General features: G+C 38.2%; 1 protein-coding gene and 1 pseudogene across 1 annotated transcript; both read right to left on the bottom strand.

Moving 5' to 3' along the window:
- Positions 1 to 1,904: 1,904 nt before the first annotated feature.
- LOC126632151 (uncharacterized) lies at positions 1,905 to 8,402 on the bottom strand. Its single transcript, XM_050302391.1, has 16 exons — positions 7,909 to 8,402; positions 6,604 to 7,101; positions 6,219 to 6,351; positions 5,972 to 6,085; positions 5,801 to 5,874; positions 5,652 to 5,726; positions 4,996 to 5,088; positions 4,823 to 4,883; positions 4,335 to 4,667; positions 4,066 to 4,192; positions 3,849 to 3,948; positions 3,634 to 3,703; positions 3,394 to 3,546; positions 3,187 to 3,282; positions 2,619 to 2,944; positions 1,905 to 2,506 (listed from the first exon to the last, which is right to left on the bottom strand). Exons 1-16 carry the CDS (start codon positions 7,969 to 7,971, stop codon positions 2,261 to 2,263), a joined length of 2,562 nt encoding a protein of 853 aa, XP_050158348.1. The 5' UTR covers positions 7,972 to 8,402; the 3' UTR covers positions 1,905 to 2,260.
- A 3,630-nt stretch (positions 8,403 to 12,032) lies between these two features.
- LOC126632513 (peroxisomal membrane protein 11A-like) lies at positions 12,033 to 12,648 on the bottom strand (annotated as a pseudogene).
- Positions 12,649 to 19,368: the final 6,720 nt, after the last annotated feature.

Below are 19,368 nucleotides of genomic sequence, written 5' to 3'. Positions count from 1 at the left end.
TTCATTTTTTGAAAAAAAAAACAAAAAACCGAAACCGAACCGAAACCGAACCGAAAAAACCGAACCGAACCGAACCGAAATTTCGGTTTGGTTTCGGTTTTGGCAAAAAACCGAACCGATTTAAACCGAACCCACCCCTAGAGCTGGTCTGCGGCGGGAAGAAGAAGAAGAAGAAATCCGGCGGGGGGGGGGGGGAACGTGCGGAGGGAGGGGGAGCTTCTGGGTTTTTTTTTTTTGTAAAAATTCAGGTTTTTAAAAAAAATTAAAAATTATTATTTTTGCCACGTGGCATATATGTGGCAGCCACGTCAACATTATTTAACATAAGGGCATAAATCCTAACAGACTTAGACCACAGGGGTTTAAATCCGAATTTTTTTATCACAGGGGCTATCATCCGAATACCTTATGACCACGAGGACCATTTATCCGATTAGGCCTTAAATTTTAGATAAGGGAGTGAAGGACCCTTGTGCTTATGGGGTTTAGAATATTAATTGATTACTGTTGCGTAGCAAATTGATTATGGTTTAATCAAATTTTAGAGCACTTTTATATTACGTTATTTATTCGAAAATCAAGTCTAACACGTAGTAATACTCACCTAATTCTTGATTTCACGAACGATGGGTAGCTGTCTCTGTTCATAATCCCATCTTCATTAATATGACATGGTTTTATTCTACAAAAGTCTAATCTGTACGTTTGCTTTGTCGGTTCTTTTTGGTGTGATTAGTTTAAAATGTTTTGATTAGATGGGTGGAAAATTAGGTTAAGAAGAGATATAGATACATATATGAATATATTTAAGTGAGTTTCTTTGCGTGTGTTGGTTCCCAACGCGGTGCATGCATGGGAATGCAATACTACTTAATTTGGAAGACTCTTGGCGCCTCCACCGCTGAAAGATTTTTTAGTGTGCTGAAAATGCAACCTGGTATACCAAGTGTCATGGTAAAAGTCGTTAGATACTTAAAAAAGAAAATTTTCAACCACTTGTATTATAACACTTGGTGTACCGATGCGTGTTACTAAAACATTTCACCTGCACCACCAATGAACCAATATATCTGATGTCCTTGCATTTGCATATCATTATTGTCCGAGACTAAGATGATGTATGCATTTCGAACAATGAAACTGAAGCTTCTGTCCCTTTGTCGCTCTCTTTCTTATTCTACCATGTGACTCTTAATTTGTCGGGATCAACACTGCTAGTTACACTGATACCCTCCATCTCTTGGGGTAACCGTTTTATTTGCAAAATCAACGATTCAGATCTTGAAGATAGTGTTGATAGCGTATGAGAGGGAAATTTGTGTGTATTAATGTTCAAACTAGTTTGTGTTTTTCGGGTGATGCTGGAGAGATCATATATTTGAAGGTTTTAATCATTTTTTAAATTATTAGAGAAAGAATCAACAACATAGCCTTCCTAAAAACTCTTTTAGAGAAAACATTTTAGGATACAAAAGTATTTAAAGTACCATATACAAGAAACACCAATTATATACGAGCTCGTTTGGATGTGATTTTAAAATGACTGAAAACGCTTTTGGTGAAAATATTTTTGGAATTAATCCTTAGTAAAAACACAAGAAAATCCTGAAAAAAAACACTTAAATGTTTCCTGAAAGAAGCACATAACTAATGTTTCTTGAAGAAAGCACTTCAAGTGCTTTTGGAACCAAAAAATATTTTCCCTAAAAACGCTTTCAGCCATTTTAAAAGCACATCCAAACGAGCCATACTTTTTCTAAAATGAATTTTAAGTACTTTTCCAAGACTTCCGTGCATTCTTACTCAAAATTAGCTCCAAAAACATTTTCACCAAACTATATTTTAAAAAACACTTCCAAACAAGCTCAAAATTAATAAAACACGTAAAATAAAAACACTAAACAAATACAAGGGCTTTTTTTTTCCTTTTTCTTTCAAATTTCAAGGCCTTCGGCCAAACCACTGCACAAACAACTCAACTCAACAAGCTTCCCTAAACTTTTTGTTTTTCCTTGTTTCTTTTGGAATCCCCTTTGCATTTCATGCATTTCATGCATTTCTAAATTTCTCTACAAGCAGGCTTTCATCTTTGAAAGCAACAGCTCACCTCCCGGCCCAACATTTTTTTAATGATTTATTGGGCCTTGCTGAATGGAACCCTAACATCTAAAAGGCCCAGCATTGAAATGCCACCACCTTTTCGTAAAATTAAAACCCTACAAAAAAAAAATTACGAAAAACCAAAAATAACTAGAACTGCCTAATTTTTTACAGACGTCCCTTTTGAGGAACTGTTACTTGAAAACCAATCCTGTATGCTGCTAATCCATGACGTTCTCATCCCACTAGAGCCTGTGCATTGCCCTTGTGCTTCGTCTTTGCTACTGAACAGGGTTTGGTCCGAGCAATCGAGCGAAGCCCCACATGCCGAATTGTATGATTGACAGGCCGAATAGCAGACACGGAGTCTGTTGTCCCCGTCCTTGTCGCACTTTTGAATCGATATCTGCAAGTGCATGGTCGGATTCTGAGTATTTGAGAGAAATGATAAAGGCGAGAGAAGGTGATGGAGAAAATGGAAAATGGAATGACGGGTTGTGGAGTGGGAGGCGACTTACCCAGCAAGCAAGCTGCTTCGCGGTTGTGTCACAGTAGCTGGTTCCGAAGATGCTAAAAAGCTTCCGGGCGCCACCAGGAAACAAACGATGGTAGTTGGGCATGACCACTACATCCTCGAGCTGCTGCAATATGCTTGGTTCACTGGGTGCACAGTGCTGTCCGGCACCAGAGTTGACGTTTTCCAGGACATCTTTACAGACTTTAAGACTGGATTGGAGCATGGTGCTGTTCTGGCATGAGTAGCCTGCATAGTCAGAGCAGCGGAATTCACAGACTCCATCATCACAAACACCTCCGTGAAGGCTGCATTGCTCATCACAAACCGCTGCCGATACAAGAGCAAACTTTTCAGAAAACAGCTAACTGCCAGAATATTAGCAGTCATCGTGAACGCAGAGGATGAAAAGGACTCTTTGACACGGTGCAAAGAATTTAGACGGTGGTCCTAAAACCCTTCACCCAGCATCAGTCAAGTGTCTGAAATATGGATGATTATTCTCGAGTTGGCTACGTTTGCCATATAGACAAACTGGAATGGAAAAACAAGAAAAAAAAAAGAGGGCATACCAGTGGAGCAGTCAACGCCTGTGTACCCTTTATTACATTCACACAGCCCATTAGACAGGCAGCTTCCACGTCCATTACAGTTGCTCGGGCAGGTGCCTGTAAAAGTCATAATTTCAGAAGTGGTTTTACGTAAATGGTGCATCATAACTTGGTGTAATTGCATCTTGCGTGCTGATTATAAAGGGTGGAAAAGAATTAGGAGCTCACGTTTACTACAATCAGAACCATGAAACCCTAGAAAACAGTGGCACCTTCCTTCAATACAGTCTCCATTGAAATTGCACGACTTTGGACATTGTCCATTTGCAGGAACTAGGCCTTTACTGCAGAGTTCATGGTATGCCGGGCATAACAATTCACCTGAAAGAGGAACATTTTCAAGTTTTAATCACGGTAACGCCCCCACAACAAGACTGAGAGGGAAAAATGATAGAACAGCATCATTACCATTAAATCCTGGGAACTGAAGGGGTCCACCAGCTTCAGGACATACTTTCCACATACCATCCACAGCTACCTGAAATTTGCAGGGGAAAAAACATGAAGCAGGTTCAAATATAAAGATGATGCTTGTCTACTCTATGGTTGATAAAGCTACCATGATACCCCATGCGCACCCGATAAACTAGAGCAGATGAAAAAGAATCATTGGAATGACAAACCTCTAATGAATTATTAACACATCTGTGCTGATAACATCCATTTCCTTGGGTCATCGAACCCCGTACAAACCCTGTACGTACCAATGATGAAGCCATACACCTACAAGTAACAAGATGAACACTCATTAGCAACATGCTGCTATTTTCAACTGCATCCAGCATCCATAGGAAAGCAATTTCCTATTTTAATAAGGTGTAATTGACTTTAAAATCTCACCTAGAGTTACTTCCTCGTACTTCACCCAACATTTTGTCAGGTGGCCGTGCGCTGTTAGTGTCAGTACATGACCCATCAGAGTAAGCAACGAAATAGGTGCAATAATCAGCCAGTGGGGACTGACCACCTGGAAACGTCACAGGACAACAGAATTCACATCAAGCACCAAACCAAGTATTATGGTTAACAGATATTATAATATAGCACAAATATGCTTATACAAACCAGTTCAAAGATAATAATGTAAATTATAAATGCAAAAACCACACCTTTGTTAGCCTGTGGAAAATAGCGTGCCCACTGGGGTAGGTCTCCACTGTAACTTACAATCGGACAGTAACCTTCAGCTTCTCTGTTGTATGTACATCCTGACAATTGGGTTGTGTTGCAATGATATGCCCCCTTCCAGAGATTGCAAGGGGAAGTCACAAATTCAGTTCCTTGGTTGCGGCCCCAATCAAGATTCTCTGCCATACTATAATTGGCCTGGTACCATCCACTATCTTCTAGCAAAGCGAGTGTCATTTTTGAAACCACAGATCTTGTATCCACTGACCCCGTCATAATTTCATTCATTAGAAGTCTTTTCTCCCAGTGTGACCCTAAAAGTTTATAGATGTACAATGAGTATTATTAAACATCAAAATGCTATCACAACTTTGTTGTTATCAGTCGGGGAAAAAAATCCGCTACAGTTATTTAACCAAATGCAGTATATTGGTGATATAACCTCTACAACATAGCATACAAACTTTACCTGATGTGCCGCGTCCTCCACCATCTTCGAGCTCTAAACCAGTGAAATTCTCAGAGAATGCCTGCCAGAAAAACATTCAACCATTTGTGTCTTAAAATAATTTTCTTAGAAAATATATAGTTTTCTTGAGCAGCACAGCAAATCCATGCATAAAAAAAAGGGCTGACAATTACCGCATAATGATGTCTTGAATGCATGACAACACGTGGAAGCACCACACGAGTCACCATCCGCCCAAGCTTTTCATCCATAATTTGTTCTGTAACCTGAAAATGGATAACAGGAAAAATTTTGGGGCCAGAGTGTCAATTAATTTTCCATAATCAAGCAACAATAAAACATCATATAATTTTCATAATGCATTTCAGACGAAAAAAACAAAAGGAAATACTAAAAGCTCAAATAAATACTAAAAGTTCCTACAGGCTCTTATGCAGATCATGATATTTGAAATATTTGACTATCGTCTCTGAAACTGTTGTGACAAGATGCAATGATTATGCTTTCAAAAGAAGAAGAAAAAATAAATTTCTCGTACATTGAATACGGTTAGAATGTAGCATGCAGGTTAAAATTTCACTCAATGGACCATTTACTAATACAATGGGGATAACTGCTAAAGGCAGAACTCAAATTCTAGTAAAGGAGCGTATCTCAATTCTTGCAATTCCAAAGCACCTAGATGGATACAAATAATAAAGGTCTGAAGAATGGGGACAATGATAGTGGTAGTACTGTATTATTTGAAGGTTCCAGAAGTTAAAACCAAAATACATAGATTTCACGTGGTTGTAAAGGAAGATTTTGATGCATTAGTAATAGTCTTTACCTGACTACGCCTTCTTTTCCTTTCATCCCTAAAATGAGCAAATGCATGGGGATCAAAACCGAGAACATGCATAACCTGGAAGGATCACGCATTCTAATCAGTAAGAAAGCACATCCCATGTTTTTAAATTTCATTAAAAGCCCACTGACCTCATGTATGAGAGTAGCAGAAAGTAAAGTTTCTGCTTCAGCTGTCAGATGGCGAGGAGCAACATTTACATGTCCTACATCCAAAAAGAAAAAGATACTATCAGTCCTGAGTTCTATTGCAAGAAAGGCACAACTATGTCAATTGAAAACGATGCTAAATCAATGAATTACCTGCAATTGCACGACCCCATTGATCACGTTCGCAAGCCACTGCCCATGCAAGGGTGTTCCCAGTGGTTGGTCTTGTTGTCACCAGAAGAACCAAGTCTGCTTCAGCAACACCCTCTGAAAAAGATCAACACTATGTTAAAAGGATAGTATACTAGTGTGTGAGCACATATCAAGACTTGCCGCTAAATACAAAACTCAAATGAAGAAATGAGCTTGATACGCAACACCCAATCTGCAAGTAAGATACCTTCAACATATTCACGTGGCAATTGTACGCCTCCATCCTGGCCACATGCTGAATACCCACTCAACCGCAAGTTCCCCCTCACAGGTTCAACAGCTAAGGCTCTCTTGAACCAGTCTGCAGTCTGCCCTAGAGCCTGCATTTAAATACATCGGAAGATTAGTTTCATGCATGCTTAAATTTACCTGGGCTGTTTAGCATGCAGCACTGCCAATAAATTCAACTATCATGTGCACATTATATTTTCTATGAAATAGAACTGTTTGATTACGCAGAACCCAGAGACATGAAGCAGTACAAACAAAGTAGAACAGGAACAATATACATTCGTTAAATGAGGTACTAACTCGGACGAATAAGTCAGGAGGAAAACAAAGCACAATCTAACCTTGCGGAGGCGTTGCCTTTTGTCCTTCCCAGCTATATCATCCAAGGTGCAGTTATACCAGCAGTCACCAGAAATTGGAGGATCACCATGAGGATTACAAGAAGGAGTGCCAGGAATTGAAATCACAGGTGGCTCCCCAAGCTTCACAACATCGCCAACATTTCGACAATCTCTATCAGGAGAGTGACCAACAGCATCATAATTTAAAAATATTCTAATAGGCCGTTTAACATCCTTCTGATGTACCGAGCACTTGGAAATTCCAAGTAATGCCCTACCCTTTTGGTGAAGGGGTTTTGATACACTAGACCTCTCATACACCTGCGGGGTAACAGTGTACACTTTGCGACCAGGTCTCCTCCGCTGTTTGATTATCTGGTCATGAATGCAGGAATGTGAAACGATGCTATCGGATAACAATTCTGGGCTTTGCCCTTGAACTGTGCCTTCTTGGAATGTTGCATTACTAGCTTCCAACCATAAAAATAGCAAAATAACCTGAAGCAACGCCAAAAAGAACCACATATGTCATGAAAGTGAGCAACTTTAACAGCTGGATTCTTGGTAGAAACTCAAATTTATTGTTCAAACACAAATTGGGTGGTGAAAGATCAACCATTATACACACAATTCCAACACATTCACAAAACCAAAAGAAAAGGCAGATCTAACATATATAGTCTCAGAACAGCTGAACAGATGTCAACTACGAAGTTTCCGAATCCTAATAGCTCAAATTAGCACATGAAAGTGAATGCTTCGACCCAAATCTGCTTCAACCTCAAAGAACATGAACACTAACAATTGACCAAACCCAACCCACATATCAGCTAAAATCTTTTCAAATAAAAAACAAAAGAAACTGAAAGCTAAAATCTTTTCAAATAAAAAACAAAAGAAACTGAAATGTGAACCCTCAACATAGTGAACAGTTTCCACAAAAGGAAAGTTTAATTAGATGGAAGCATACACAAGCAAAAGCAAATAGCTTGGAAAGTGGAAATCCATTCCGTACTAAACACAGCTGCTTCCATGAACCCAATCAAAGTAAAAAGCCCTAACCCGCTGTTTGGTTCCCGGGAATATGAAATAACAAAGAAAACATATAACAGACAACTAATCAAAGTACCAAAATCCCAGATTTTCCCATCTCTTCCCGCAATTTGTCAGCAACCAAACACACCATTAACTCCTAACTGAAATTTTCGAGGGAAAAAAACCCAAAAAAACTCAAACCTCAAATCGTCAAAGAAATTAAAAAAAAAAAAACTGAATAATAAAACTGAAAAAGCTGAAAGAGCTCACCTTGAGGACAACAACGGCGAATCTGAGAGAGGGACATGGACGACGCCGCATAATCACCTCCATGAAATGCGGGAAACTGAAAAACTATGGGCACCGATTCCATCAAATTGCCGGCGAGTTTCCGATCGGCTTTAAAACCCACAAAAATCGCTGGCTCTTCTGCATTTCAAATTGACCCAATAATTTAACCTACGAAATAATCTATTTCCCTTCTGAAAGAGAAACAAAAATCGACGGAGACCCCTTTGGGCTTTTGGGGTTTCGATTCGAAAGCGCCGAACAGTGTGGGCCTTCGGTGCTTCGAGAGCATAAAAAATGCTGCCGCTTTCGACGACTGATTCGAACGAGGAGCTCTTTGGTCCCGCCACTGAAAGCTTCGGCCTTTCGGGAATGTGAAGAGCGCGGAATCAGTGACAGTGGAGGAGGAGGAGAACAAGGGGAGAGAGAGAGAAGAGGTGCTATAAAATCAGATGGATTGGGTGGGAGTGGGTACAGCTGATGATTTTATTACTCTTTTTAATTTTTTTATATTTTCATCTTTCAAAATTTTTTTCGTTGTTTATTTATTTTTAAATTGGGAAAAGCTGGAAAGCAATGACCTTGATGTTTGGCGGAATTACATTAGGCCCATTGAACGTTTTAATTTCTCTGTGTTTATTAATGTTAATGTCGCTTTAACTTTCCATAATTTGTAACTCTTTTAAATTATTTTATTTTTTCTATTTTAGGAAACGTTTAAGCCTTATTTCCACATTGCCATCTCAACTTTAAATTTGATTCTAAGCTCCTTAAATTTTTTTTTTTGTTAATATCCCCACGTTATTACTTCTAAACTATTATATCAAATCGATACTTACATTTATACATTTGTCCAAAGCAGCTTTTGAATTTCTTGCAATTGTGTATGTTCAATTTAGATTTAGAGAACTCATTTGGAAATGCATTTAAAATAGCTAGAGTGCATTTAAAAACATTAGAAATGTTTTTTTACAAGAAGCACGTAATTTGTCATCACCCTGGGGAGTGGATCCTCTAACTCATCTCTACCTATCATGATGCATTTTGGAAACTCATTGGCTTCGGATTCTGTAGAAACTCTTAAGTTAAGCGAGATCACAGCAAGAGCAATTCTAGGATGGGTGACCCACTGGAAAGTTCTCGTGTGAGTTCTCGGAAACAAAATCGTGAGGTCGTGGTAGGGGTCCAAAGCGGACAATATCGTGTTACGGTGCAGTCGAGCCTGGGATGTGGTGAGGGTCCAAGCGGGGATGTAACAATTTGGTATTAGAGTCTGTTGATGCACAAAACCGGAGGTCTTGGAACAACGTAAATCCGACCGTGAATCTGCATAAAATGTAAATAATACAAGATGTATCGTGGTTCACCCCAAGGTTTGGGCTACGTCCACACTGATATTGTATTTATCTGAGAGGTGAGGGAGAGAACCTCTGAATATAAGAGAGGATGTGAGAGGGGTGAAAGGGGTGAGAAGGCTTCAGAAATGGTCTCCTCCAATTGTGAGGGTGAGGAGTCCTTTTATAGAATAAGGGTTCCTCACTTATTACATATTTGCCCATTCCCTTATCACATAATTACATTTAAGTCCCTCGAGTATTTGTACGAGATCTAAATACGAGGCCCTAAATATGGTATAAACAGTAGTCCCTTGAGTCTTCAGTCAAGAGAGTCTTTTGGTTGAAGACTTGAAATTCAGTCCATGTGTGGGCCGAAGTAACTATATACTGTCTTGAACTGATGCTCGATATAAGGCAGTGCTCAATCTGAAATGATGCTCAACTAGAAGTAGCACACGCTGCGAGGCTGCTCGACTCGTGGCTTATGTTGCCTTGGTTGGCTTGGCTTTGTGGCGTTTGAAGGTGAGAGAGTTCCTTTTATAGAATAAGGGATCGCTCCTCAATACATAAATGATGGGCTAGAGTTGATGCTCGCAACGAGGCGGCTGCTCAGTAGGCGGCGATGCTCTCTAATGGTGGTAAGGGAGTCCCTTTTATAGAATAAGGGATCGCTCCTCAATACAGAAGTGATGGGCTAGGAGTGATGCTCGCGGCGAGGCGGTTGCTCAGCTGGCGGCGTTGCTCTCTAATAAATGTGAGAGAGTCCATTTTATAGAATAATAGCTCACTCCTCAATACATGAATAATGGGTGCTCTGTAATGAAAGTGAGGGAATCCCTTTTATAGAATAAGGGATCGCTCTTTAATACATAAATAATGGGCTAAGTCTCCCAAGTATTTTTCATGAGGCCCAGTTGAGGCCCAATATATGGTACATAATGTAGTCCCCCAAGTCTTCGGTCAATAGAGTATGTTGGTTGAAGACTTCAAATTGAATCCATGTATGGGCCGAAGTGGCTGTTGTTCGGATGCGGTATTTGTATGCCCTGCACTAAAGCTTTGTAGGTGAACCTTTGCAAGTGAAGCTTTGAAGCTAAAGCTTTTGTAAATGAAGCTTTCGAAGCTGGAGCTTTTGTAAATGAAGCTTTTGAAGCTAAAGCTCTATAAATGAAGCTTTTGAAGCTGATTGACACGAGTGATGCTCATGAATGTTTATGTTGATTGACATGAGTGATGCTCATAGATGTTGTCATGAGTGATGTTTATGAATGTTAACATGAGTGATGGTCATGAATGATGGTCATGAATGTTTATGTATGATTGAATGAGTGATGCTCATGAATATTTATGTATGATTGACATGAGTAATGCTCATGTATGATTTGAAGTACTGGGCGTACTTTTGATCACCTAGTTGGTGGCATGAAGGAGAGTACGGGTTGTACATTTCATCACCTGGTTGGTGGCATGAATGGCTAGTTGCCAAATGATATTAGAGTACAGGTTGTACATTTCATCACCTGGTTGACATGAGTGATGCTTATGAATGTTAACATGAGTGATGGTCATGAATGTTTATGTATGATTGAATGAGTGATGCTCATGAATGTTTATGTATGATTGACATGAGTAATGCTCAAGTATGATTTGAAGTACTGAGCGTACTTTTGATCACCTAGTTGGTGGCATGAAGGAGAGTACGGGTTGTACATTTCATCACCTGGTTGGTAGCATGAATGGCTAGTTGCCAAATGATATTAGAGTACGGGTTGTACATTTCATCACCTGGTTGGTGGTAATAGCGGCGGGTTGCCGAATAATTTTGGAGTACTAGGCGTACTTTTGATCACCTGGTTGGTGGTAATAGCGGCGATTTACCGAATAATTGTGGAGTACTATACGTACTTTTGATCACCTGGTTGGTGCTATTTTGGGCTTATGGGCCTTTGCCCTCCACACAACATTCCAGCCCATTTATTTTGGGCTTTCCCGTTTTTTTTTTTTTTACTGATTACCCTCTAATGGGGTTTATACAGATGTCTCTGAAAGATAAGAAAAATACATCATTAAAAAATAAGAAAAGTAAATCACATCATTCTGGTGGGGTGTTTATTCCTTGCTTTTGCTTTCTGCTTTTTCTTTTCCGCCACACCTCTCTTTATCTTTGTATCTGTCTTTGCGCTGCAGTCGTGCATGTGCTCAGTCAAAACCCAATTTTTTTTTTCTCTTCTCTCCTTTTGCTTTCTGTTTTGCAGATGGCAGACAAAAGTAAAGTAAAATTCTTTTCTTTACTTGGCTTTTTTTTGCAGATTGCAAATGGCACTCAAGTTCTCTGTTTTTACTTTGTAGATTGCAGATGGCACTCTGGTTCCCTGCTTTTACTTTGTAGATTGTAGATGGCATATGAGGAAAGCCTCCCTTTTCTATTCCTAGCGCTCCATGGTCCACGAGTCCACAACTTGTGATCCATACGAAAAACACTCGAACAACATCAGAGCTCGGTGATAGGAGTTTCAAGGATGGCTTGCTCAGCTTCATGCATCTCATTCTCGGTCTTCCTTCCCTTCTTGGACTTGTAGTACACACTCATGAATGTTCCCAAAGCTTGAGTCATCTCAGCCTGTTATTTCAAAAGTTGCTCGTTACCTACCAAGAAGAACAAAAATGCACCAACCCCGTAGCCAGTTGCGATGTCTGACTCCTAGACACAATAGTTATAATTTAGCCCAGTGTCTTGAACGACATTCGCAGAGTTTCTCCTCTGCTCAGTCACTCTCCAAACCTTTCATCTCTCTCTCTCTCACGCATGTTCCCTCTCGTGATCGCGATCTCAATGCTCGATTTCACGCAATTTTTGTCTTTTGAGATCCGATTCAAATCCCTAAATTTCAATGAAATGATGTTGCGTACCGGATGAATTCGGCCCAGGCGCTGATCTTCTGCAAATTCCGCGAGTGTTTCTTATAGATCAATCCAGATTTGACCAGCCAGACGAACTGTTTAATGAAAAAAAATACAGTCTCTCACCGTCGTAGGCGATTACTGCCAGTACGTGCTCCTGATTTGAAACAAAGTTCGAGCTCCTCAGAGCGTTAACGTCCTGGATGAACTTACCTAACCGGAAGGCCTTGCGACTGACGCCGACGCCCGACTCGAAGCTCTTAAGCCGTTACGTTAGGGGCAGGGTTTCTAGAATGACGGAGGAGGCAAAGACGATCTTGGTGGCGTACCGAGATACCTTGATGAGCTTGTCAACGCCATCTCGCTTCGCGAGGTAGGCTTCGAGGTGGCTCAGGAAGTCCCTTGGCTTCGGTTTCGATGAATGATTGTTAGGGTTTTTCTGGTTTTGTAGAGGAGCAGTGGTTGTTGAAGGTTTCAAGTTCATAGAAACGCAGAGTGCGAGCGAGAGAGAGAGAGAGAGATCTGTGGGCTGAGACGAAGAAGAACATGCCGTGGAGGAGTTCACGGCAGAAGAAGCCGCCGAAGTTGATGAATACTGGGACGAGGGAAATCTAAGTGAGGAAGTGACCTAATTGGTCACCTCTCTGGTACTGGACGTAAGTCAGCATCACGGCTTTGAGAGACGCCGAAACCATGGCTGAGGATTATGGGGGTTGGGGATTGCGAATGGCGTCCCACCGGATCTGGGTTGTAAGGGAAAGGATTTTTGCGATGGGTTGGAGTCCGTGTGGGTCTTAAAAGCTCTACAAGACAGAGAGATGACAAATTTTATTCCTTGGGTTTTTTTTGTGTGATTGCTTTTGGTTTTTTGGGTTTTTGCAGATTTTGCAGATCCACGGCGGATGTGAAAAAATGAAAGAAAACCGACACAACTTTTCGTATCGATTCCCATAGACTGCGCCAAATGTTGATGCACAAAACCGAAGGTCTTGAAACAACGTAAATCGACCGTGAATCTGCATGAAATGTAAATAACACAAGATGTATTGTGGTTCACCCCAAGGTTTGGGCTACATCCACACTGATATTGTATTTATCTGAGAGGTGAAGGAGAGAACCTCTGAATATGAGAGGGGTGAGAAGGCTTTAGAAATGGCCTCCCCCAATTGTAAGGGTGAGGAGTCCTTTTATAGAATAAGGGATCCTCACTTAGTACATATTTGCCCATTCCTTTATCACGTAATTACATTTAAGTCCCCCGAGTATTTGTACGAGATCTAAATACGAGACCCTAAATATGATATAAACAGAGTCAATCCTTGGCCGGAAGTGTACCAACAAGGACGTCGGGTCCCTAAGGGGGATAGATCGTTAGATCATCAAAGCCTTATATGTATATTCTCATCTCTATCTAGCATGAAGTTTTTTGGAAGCTCACTGGCTTCGGGTTCCACATGAACTCCGAAGTTAAGTGAGATCACAGCGAGAGCAATTCCAGGATGGGTGACCCATTAGGAAGTTCTCTTGTGAGTTTTCAGAAACAAAAATCGTGATGGCGTGGTTGGGGCCCAAAGCGGATAATATCGTGCTACAGTAGAGTCGAGCTCGGGATGTAGTGAAGGTCCGGGGCGGGATGTGACATAATTAGTGCTTCTTCAAGTACTTTTAAAATAAATAAAAAATATTTTCTTTAGAAACATTTTTAGGGGATGTAGTCAAACTAAGATTTTAAAGGATTTTAAAAGTGATAGATTTGATAGGATTTAAGAGGATTAAAATCTCCTACAAAATTCATATGGATTTTAAGGAATTTGAATGGATTGTGGGAGAAGGATTTGAAATCCTAGAGGTGAGTGAGGTTGGATTCTTTTTAATTTTGGTTATACATATTTTTTGCTTTCAAATCCCACAAAATCCACAACTTAATGAAATCCTCCAAAATCTTAATTTTTTAATACACTTAGACCATCTTCAACCCTTGGGCTAAAAGCCAAATTTTTTAGCCCGGAAAATTTGGCTTTTAGCCCAGAAACATCTTTTTTGCTCCAACCCTACTGCCCTAAAATTTTAGTCCGGAATTATTAAAGAATGAACTTAGGCTAATTTTTTTCTTAAATCAATTTAAAAAAAAAATAAATATGTTGATTATTGTAAATCAATTTTATGAACATTTTAATCTAAAAAAATTTAAATTCCGATAAACATTTGGCATTTAGCCCAGGGGGAAAGTTTGGGGGTATTTGGCCCAGAAATAACATTTGACATTTAGCCTAAAATTTTAACATGGGTTGGAGAGTGTTTGGGATGGGGTAATTTGGCTTTTAGCCCAGGTTTGGAGATGGTCTTAGATTTTGATGGATTTTAAAATCTTTTAATTGACTACACCTAGATTTTAATGGATTCTAAAATTTTTAAAATTTTTTTAATTGACTACACTAGGATTTTAAAATCTTTTCAAATCCAAGTTTGACTACACCCCCTTAGTCACTTTGCAATCAATTAAAGACGAGTCAGTTTCTTGTCATAACTCAATTGTTATGTATCTAAATATTACCAACTTTTCTTGGGAAGGAAACATTATGTTTAAGTATATGCCACTACAAATTGATCACGTACTATTACACGTGGTAAAATTAATGGAAAATAATGACATAACTAATAATTAAAATTTTAATTTGAAAAAAAAAAACAATTAAAAGTTTAAATTGCTCACATTAAATTTGAAAATTCAAAAGGTAATACAAAACAAATCTAAAGATCACCCAACCGGGAATGTAAAAGTTTTTCCTTTTGGTTTTTGTGTTGAATTCTTTGATTTATTTTTAAGCAAAGGAAATTCATATCGATATGAATTGGCATTATTCATAAAAAAAAATCTTTGATAATGTAAGTGGATAAGGTCATGACGGTCCACCACCCCCAACATTTGGATTAACCAAATTATCAATTATTAAAAGCCATATTAAAAAATTCGTATGCTTCAATTTTAATTTTCTTTTCTTTTTTTTATTGGTGATGTGGTGCATCATATTTCTTAATTATTATTTTTAGTGAAATTAGACATGACAATTTAGAATTTAAAAGGCTACTCTATTTTGATGTGTATGTTGTTGTAAAGGTTAAAATTAAAAAACAAAAAACCGTAAATTATGCTGGCGCATTCGTTCAATTTTTTTCTTTATTCTAATTAAGTTTGAGAAACAATAAGTTATGATTTGCTTTGCTACACACCTTGTTAGATGTGAGTTTGGCCTACTAACCTCAGTTGGCGTTGTAACATCCCACATCGTTCAGATGAGTGGATCATCTATGCCTTATATGTATATTATCATCTCTACCTAACACGAGGCATTTTGGGAGCTCACTGGTTTCAGGTTCTATCGAAACTTCGAAGTTAAGCGAGTTCACGCGAGAGCAATCCCAAGATGGGTGACCCACTAAGAAGTTCTCGTATGAGTTCCCAAAAACAAAACCGTGAGGGCGTGGTCGGGGACTAAAGTGGATAATATCGTGCTACGGTGGAGTCGAGCCCAGAATATGATGGGGGCCCGAGCCGGAATGTAACAGGCGTGCTTTATATGACTTCAGCATGAGGTGATAATAAATCTCTAACAAAAATCTTCATACAACCAATCACTTTTAAATGCTCCGCTTAGCTACTTGGCTCGGCTGAGCACATTGGTCCAATTGTTAGGTTAAAATACGCATGCATGTTTTTCAAATCTGAGAAGAAAATTGGTTTCATTACCTTGGTCAGTCTTTAGCTTAAAGAGGAATTGCTCTCTTTTGATTTGAGTGGGATTCTAATTATTTAACTTTAAGCAAGAAAGGACCGAAACTCTAGTGTACGTGAGAGAGCATCGCTCTAAAAAACAAGGGATACCATAATACCTGGTTAATTAAATTTATGATTATAACTTAAACCACATGTTTTAACAAGAACAAGAAACTAAGAATCAAATTTGTCGACATCAGTGAAACAAATCCACGTCTTCAAAAGGGTACGATTTGAATTTGATAGTGTGGGCAAGCTAGAAAGTTTGATAGATTTACTGGTATCCCAGTGACTACTTTGATAGTGTGGGCAAGCTAGAAAGTTTGATGGATTTACTGGTATCCGAGTGACTACTCATTGCGCCGATGGCTGCATACACTCGTAAGTCCATGCCTACAAATCTCAGTCTCATAAAGTAAATATTGATTTGGTCAAAAATTGGAAACTTTGACGGTGTGACAAAACCTTTCTGTCCATGTGAGGTCAAAAACTTATTGGTCCCATTCAACTTGATCAATGTTGAATCCCATCCCTTGGAAGAGATATTTCAATGTCAACATGGTTCGGTACGCTGAGTGTATAATTCAAGAGAATTTTAACGAAAGACTTTTGATACTGTTCATTTTAACTAAAAATCACATTTTGACATTAAAAAGTCAATCCTGATACTATTCATTTTACCCTTTATTTTGTTTTTATCGTTAAAACTTAAAGTTTTCAAGCTTTTTTCATTAGTTTTCCTATAATTCAATTGGTTGAGAAATTTAAAATAAAAATTTAACTAATTATATTACAACATTTGATGTACCGGACGATGTTCTCAACATACTAAAAAATTTAGGACTTGGATTCGGTGCCCTCCCCGTGCCCTCCTGTTTTGTGTGGTCACGGTTAATCTATGCTAACATTTTATATTATTTTTTATAAAAATAATAAGATTAAAAAAAATAGTAATATAAAATATTGACGTGGCTTAACCGTGACCACACAAACAGGAGAGCACGGGAAGGGCACCGAATTAGGAGGGCAGAGAATCTAAGTCCAAAAATTTATTAGTCTCCTGACATATTGCTCCATGGCATTAATTATATAAAATGCAAAAGTATATGGATTCTTATCCTCAAAGCTCTGCACAGAAAATTAGACTAAATAATCATCAATCATGGTTTATGAGCACAAGATTCCCAACAAATATTAATAAAATAAAAAAATGTAGTTATTATAGGTTTTATTCTTTGCTTATTTGGAAAAACATAAAATCCAAAATATTGAAAGAAGAGAACGAGAGTCGAATTCTTATTTGAAAGTTGAAATAACTGTTTGCGAGTGAAGGTATAAGTCTTCGTTTCGACAAAAATAAAAAAGAGAAGGAATTAGTCATCAAATATGAAGTTTTGAATCACAAGTTACTTATCTCTCATCGGTCATCATTCTCCAGCTTGTGTATGGTGATACCTCAACTTAACTGTGATCTAATTAGCTTGTAAACTATGATTAGTACTAAAGCTCGCCTAAGTTCATAAGTTTGCTTTGAACATTGGCAAGGGAAGGGCATAAAAATGAGAAGGGCAGTTGTTTAGGTTTGGTATTTTGCTGACCTACATCCTCGGTTTAAGCATATTTGTTAATTTCTTGATACTTTGACCTTCTCTCCTTCACGTTTGTCTAATCTTAAATCTAATTAGGTCGTGTTTAATTATATTGTTATATAATTAGGCATAAACTAATCCATCATTGTCCCCAAAGGTGGTTGGTTACTGATATATTAGTTAGGATGCAGCTCATCCAACATATCCAAAATGAATATTAATATTAAATTTTTAATAAATTTGTTTTTGTTGGATTCTTATCTGTGTTTTTTTAATACGTACTGTTTCCCCCAACTTGCACGGATCATAGTTGAATCAAGTGCTGCAAATGGTCCCTGTTAGGTCGACTGCCATAATCTCATCCAGATTATAGAAGAACTGAAGAGGTGATACTTTCTGATAAGCTACCATTGATGCATAAACTAAAAAGGTACACATAGCTCAACAATAATAGCCAAGAAAATTCAGAAAAATAAGTACCCAACAAGTCAAATAGGATGCCTCTTTGTGCAAGTTTTAATCAGCTATCATCAATAATTCACGTTCTTTACGTTATTAGTTTAAACGTTGCATGTGTACGCGTCTTTTGCTATTAGGTTTCTTAATAGTTTAAAAACTTACGCTTTACAAGTGTTTGCATGGCGTATATATAATCATCTACGCACGCAAACTAATTAAACCCGACATTTATCATGTTTGCAAATGCAAACAAGGATAACTCACTATCCAATTACCATGTTAGGGTTTCTACGTGAAGTCGTAACAGAAGTTGGATTTGTTTCTATGGTGTTTAGTCAGAAGCTTGATCCAAAGTGGTTAGATCGAGTTATGGAACAAAAAGGAAAATGACCAAACACTCGATGTTTTTCTTCCTCTTTTGGATTGAATACACGAAGCAAACACCAAAAGCTCACTAATTATCATATCAATATCCTACTGATAAGGACTCCCACTCCTATTGACCTTTTATTGGTTCATCAACGAGTTGCCTAAAGGACTATCGGTTTACGTCAAATTGCTGAAATTAAACACTGGGCACATATGGTGAGTATGTGTTAAGATAGCAAGAACAAGAAAGAAGGAGTATGAGAAAAGCGAAGGGAACCATTTGATTTTATTATTTCAGTTGGATCAATAATAATTGAGCAATATTGTAATAAAAATAAAAAGTGAAGGGAACCATTTGAAAGAATAAAGATTGTGTTTACATGTGTTTTTTAGTTTATTTCAGTTTAATCAATTAATTGCATCATTTTTCATATACACTTGCCACGATCACTTCCGTTTCGACTTTAGTATGAGAAAAGTTAGTCATGGAATCAAAGCATCGATCTAATAAGAAAGCAGTTTTAACAAACAAAAAGTCAGCCCATGAGAAAAGTTAACAAGGACTAAGGAGTGCATGAAGATAAAAAGAAATATATGAATATCACAATTTTATAAATGATAATTAATGCTTTGAATTTAGTATTTGTTTATTCGGGCCAGGCATCATTCATCGTGATAGATTATCACATAGTTCATATTTATTTATACGAGGAATGGAAGCAGAATATCGTAAGAAGTTGAGAAGTTGGAAACTCAAGTAACTGAGAACATTTATTCTTGTATATGAGCCTTCCTCTTAATATTGCACTGTATTTTGAAAAATGCTAAGGAAATTCTCTAAAAAATAAGACATTTTGCCACCTCATATTTTTGAAACAATGTATCCTTATCGTTTCTCTTGTGTTTATATATATACATATAAAAAAATGTGCTTCCCGGTAAATTCATTGGCTTTTTATATTTCATTTGATATGGTGTCAGAAACGTGTTGAACAACGATTAACAAATTAAT

This window comes from Malus sylvestris, chromosome 8 (genome assembly GCF_916048215.2).
Source record: "Malus sylvestris chromosome 8, drMalSylv7.2, whole genome shotgun sequence".
Taxonomy (NCBI): Eukaryota; Viridiplantae; Streptophyta; class Magnoliopsida; order Rosales; family Rosaceae; genus Malus; species Malus sylvestris.
The sequence above is the reverse complement of the archived record's forward strand: the minus strand, read 5'-3'. Positions and strand labels throughout refer to the sequence as shown.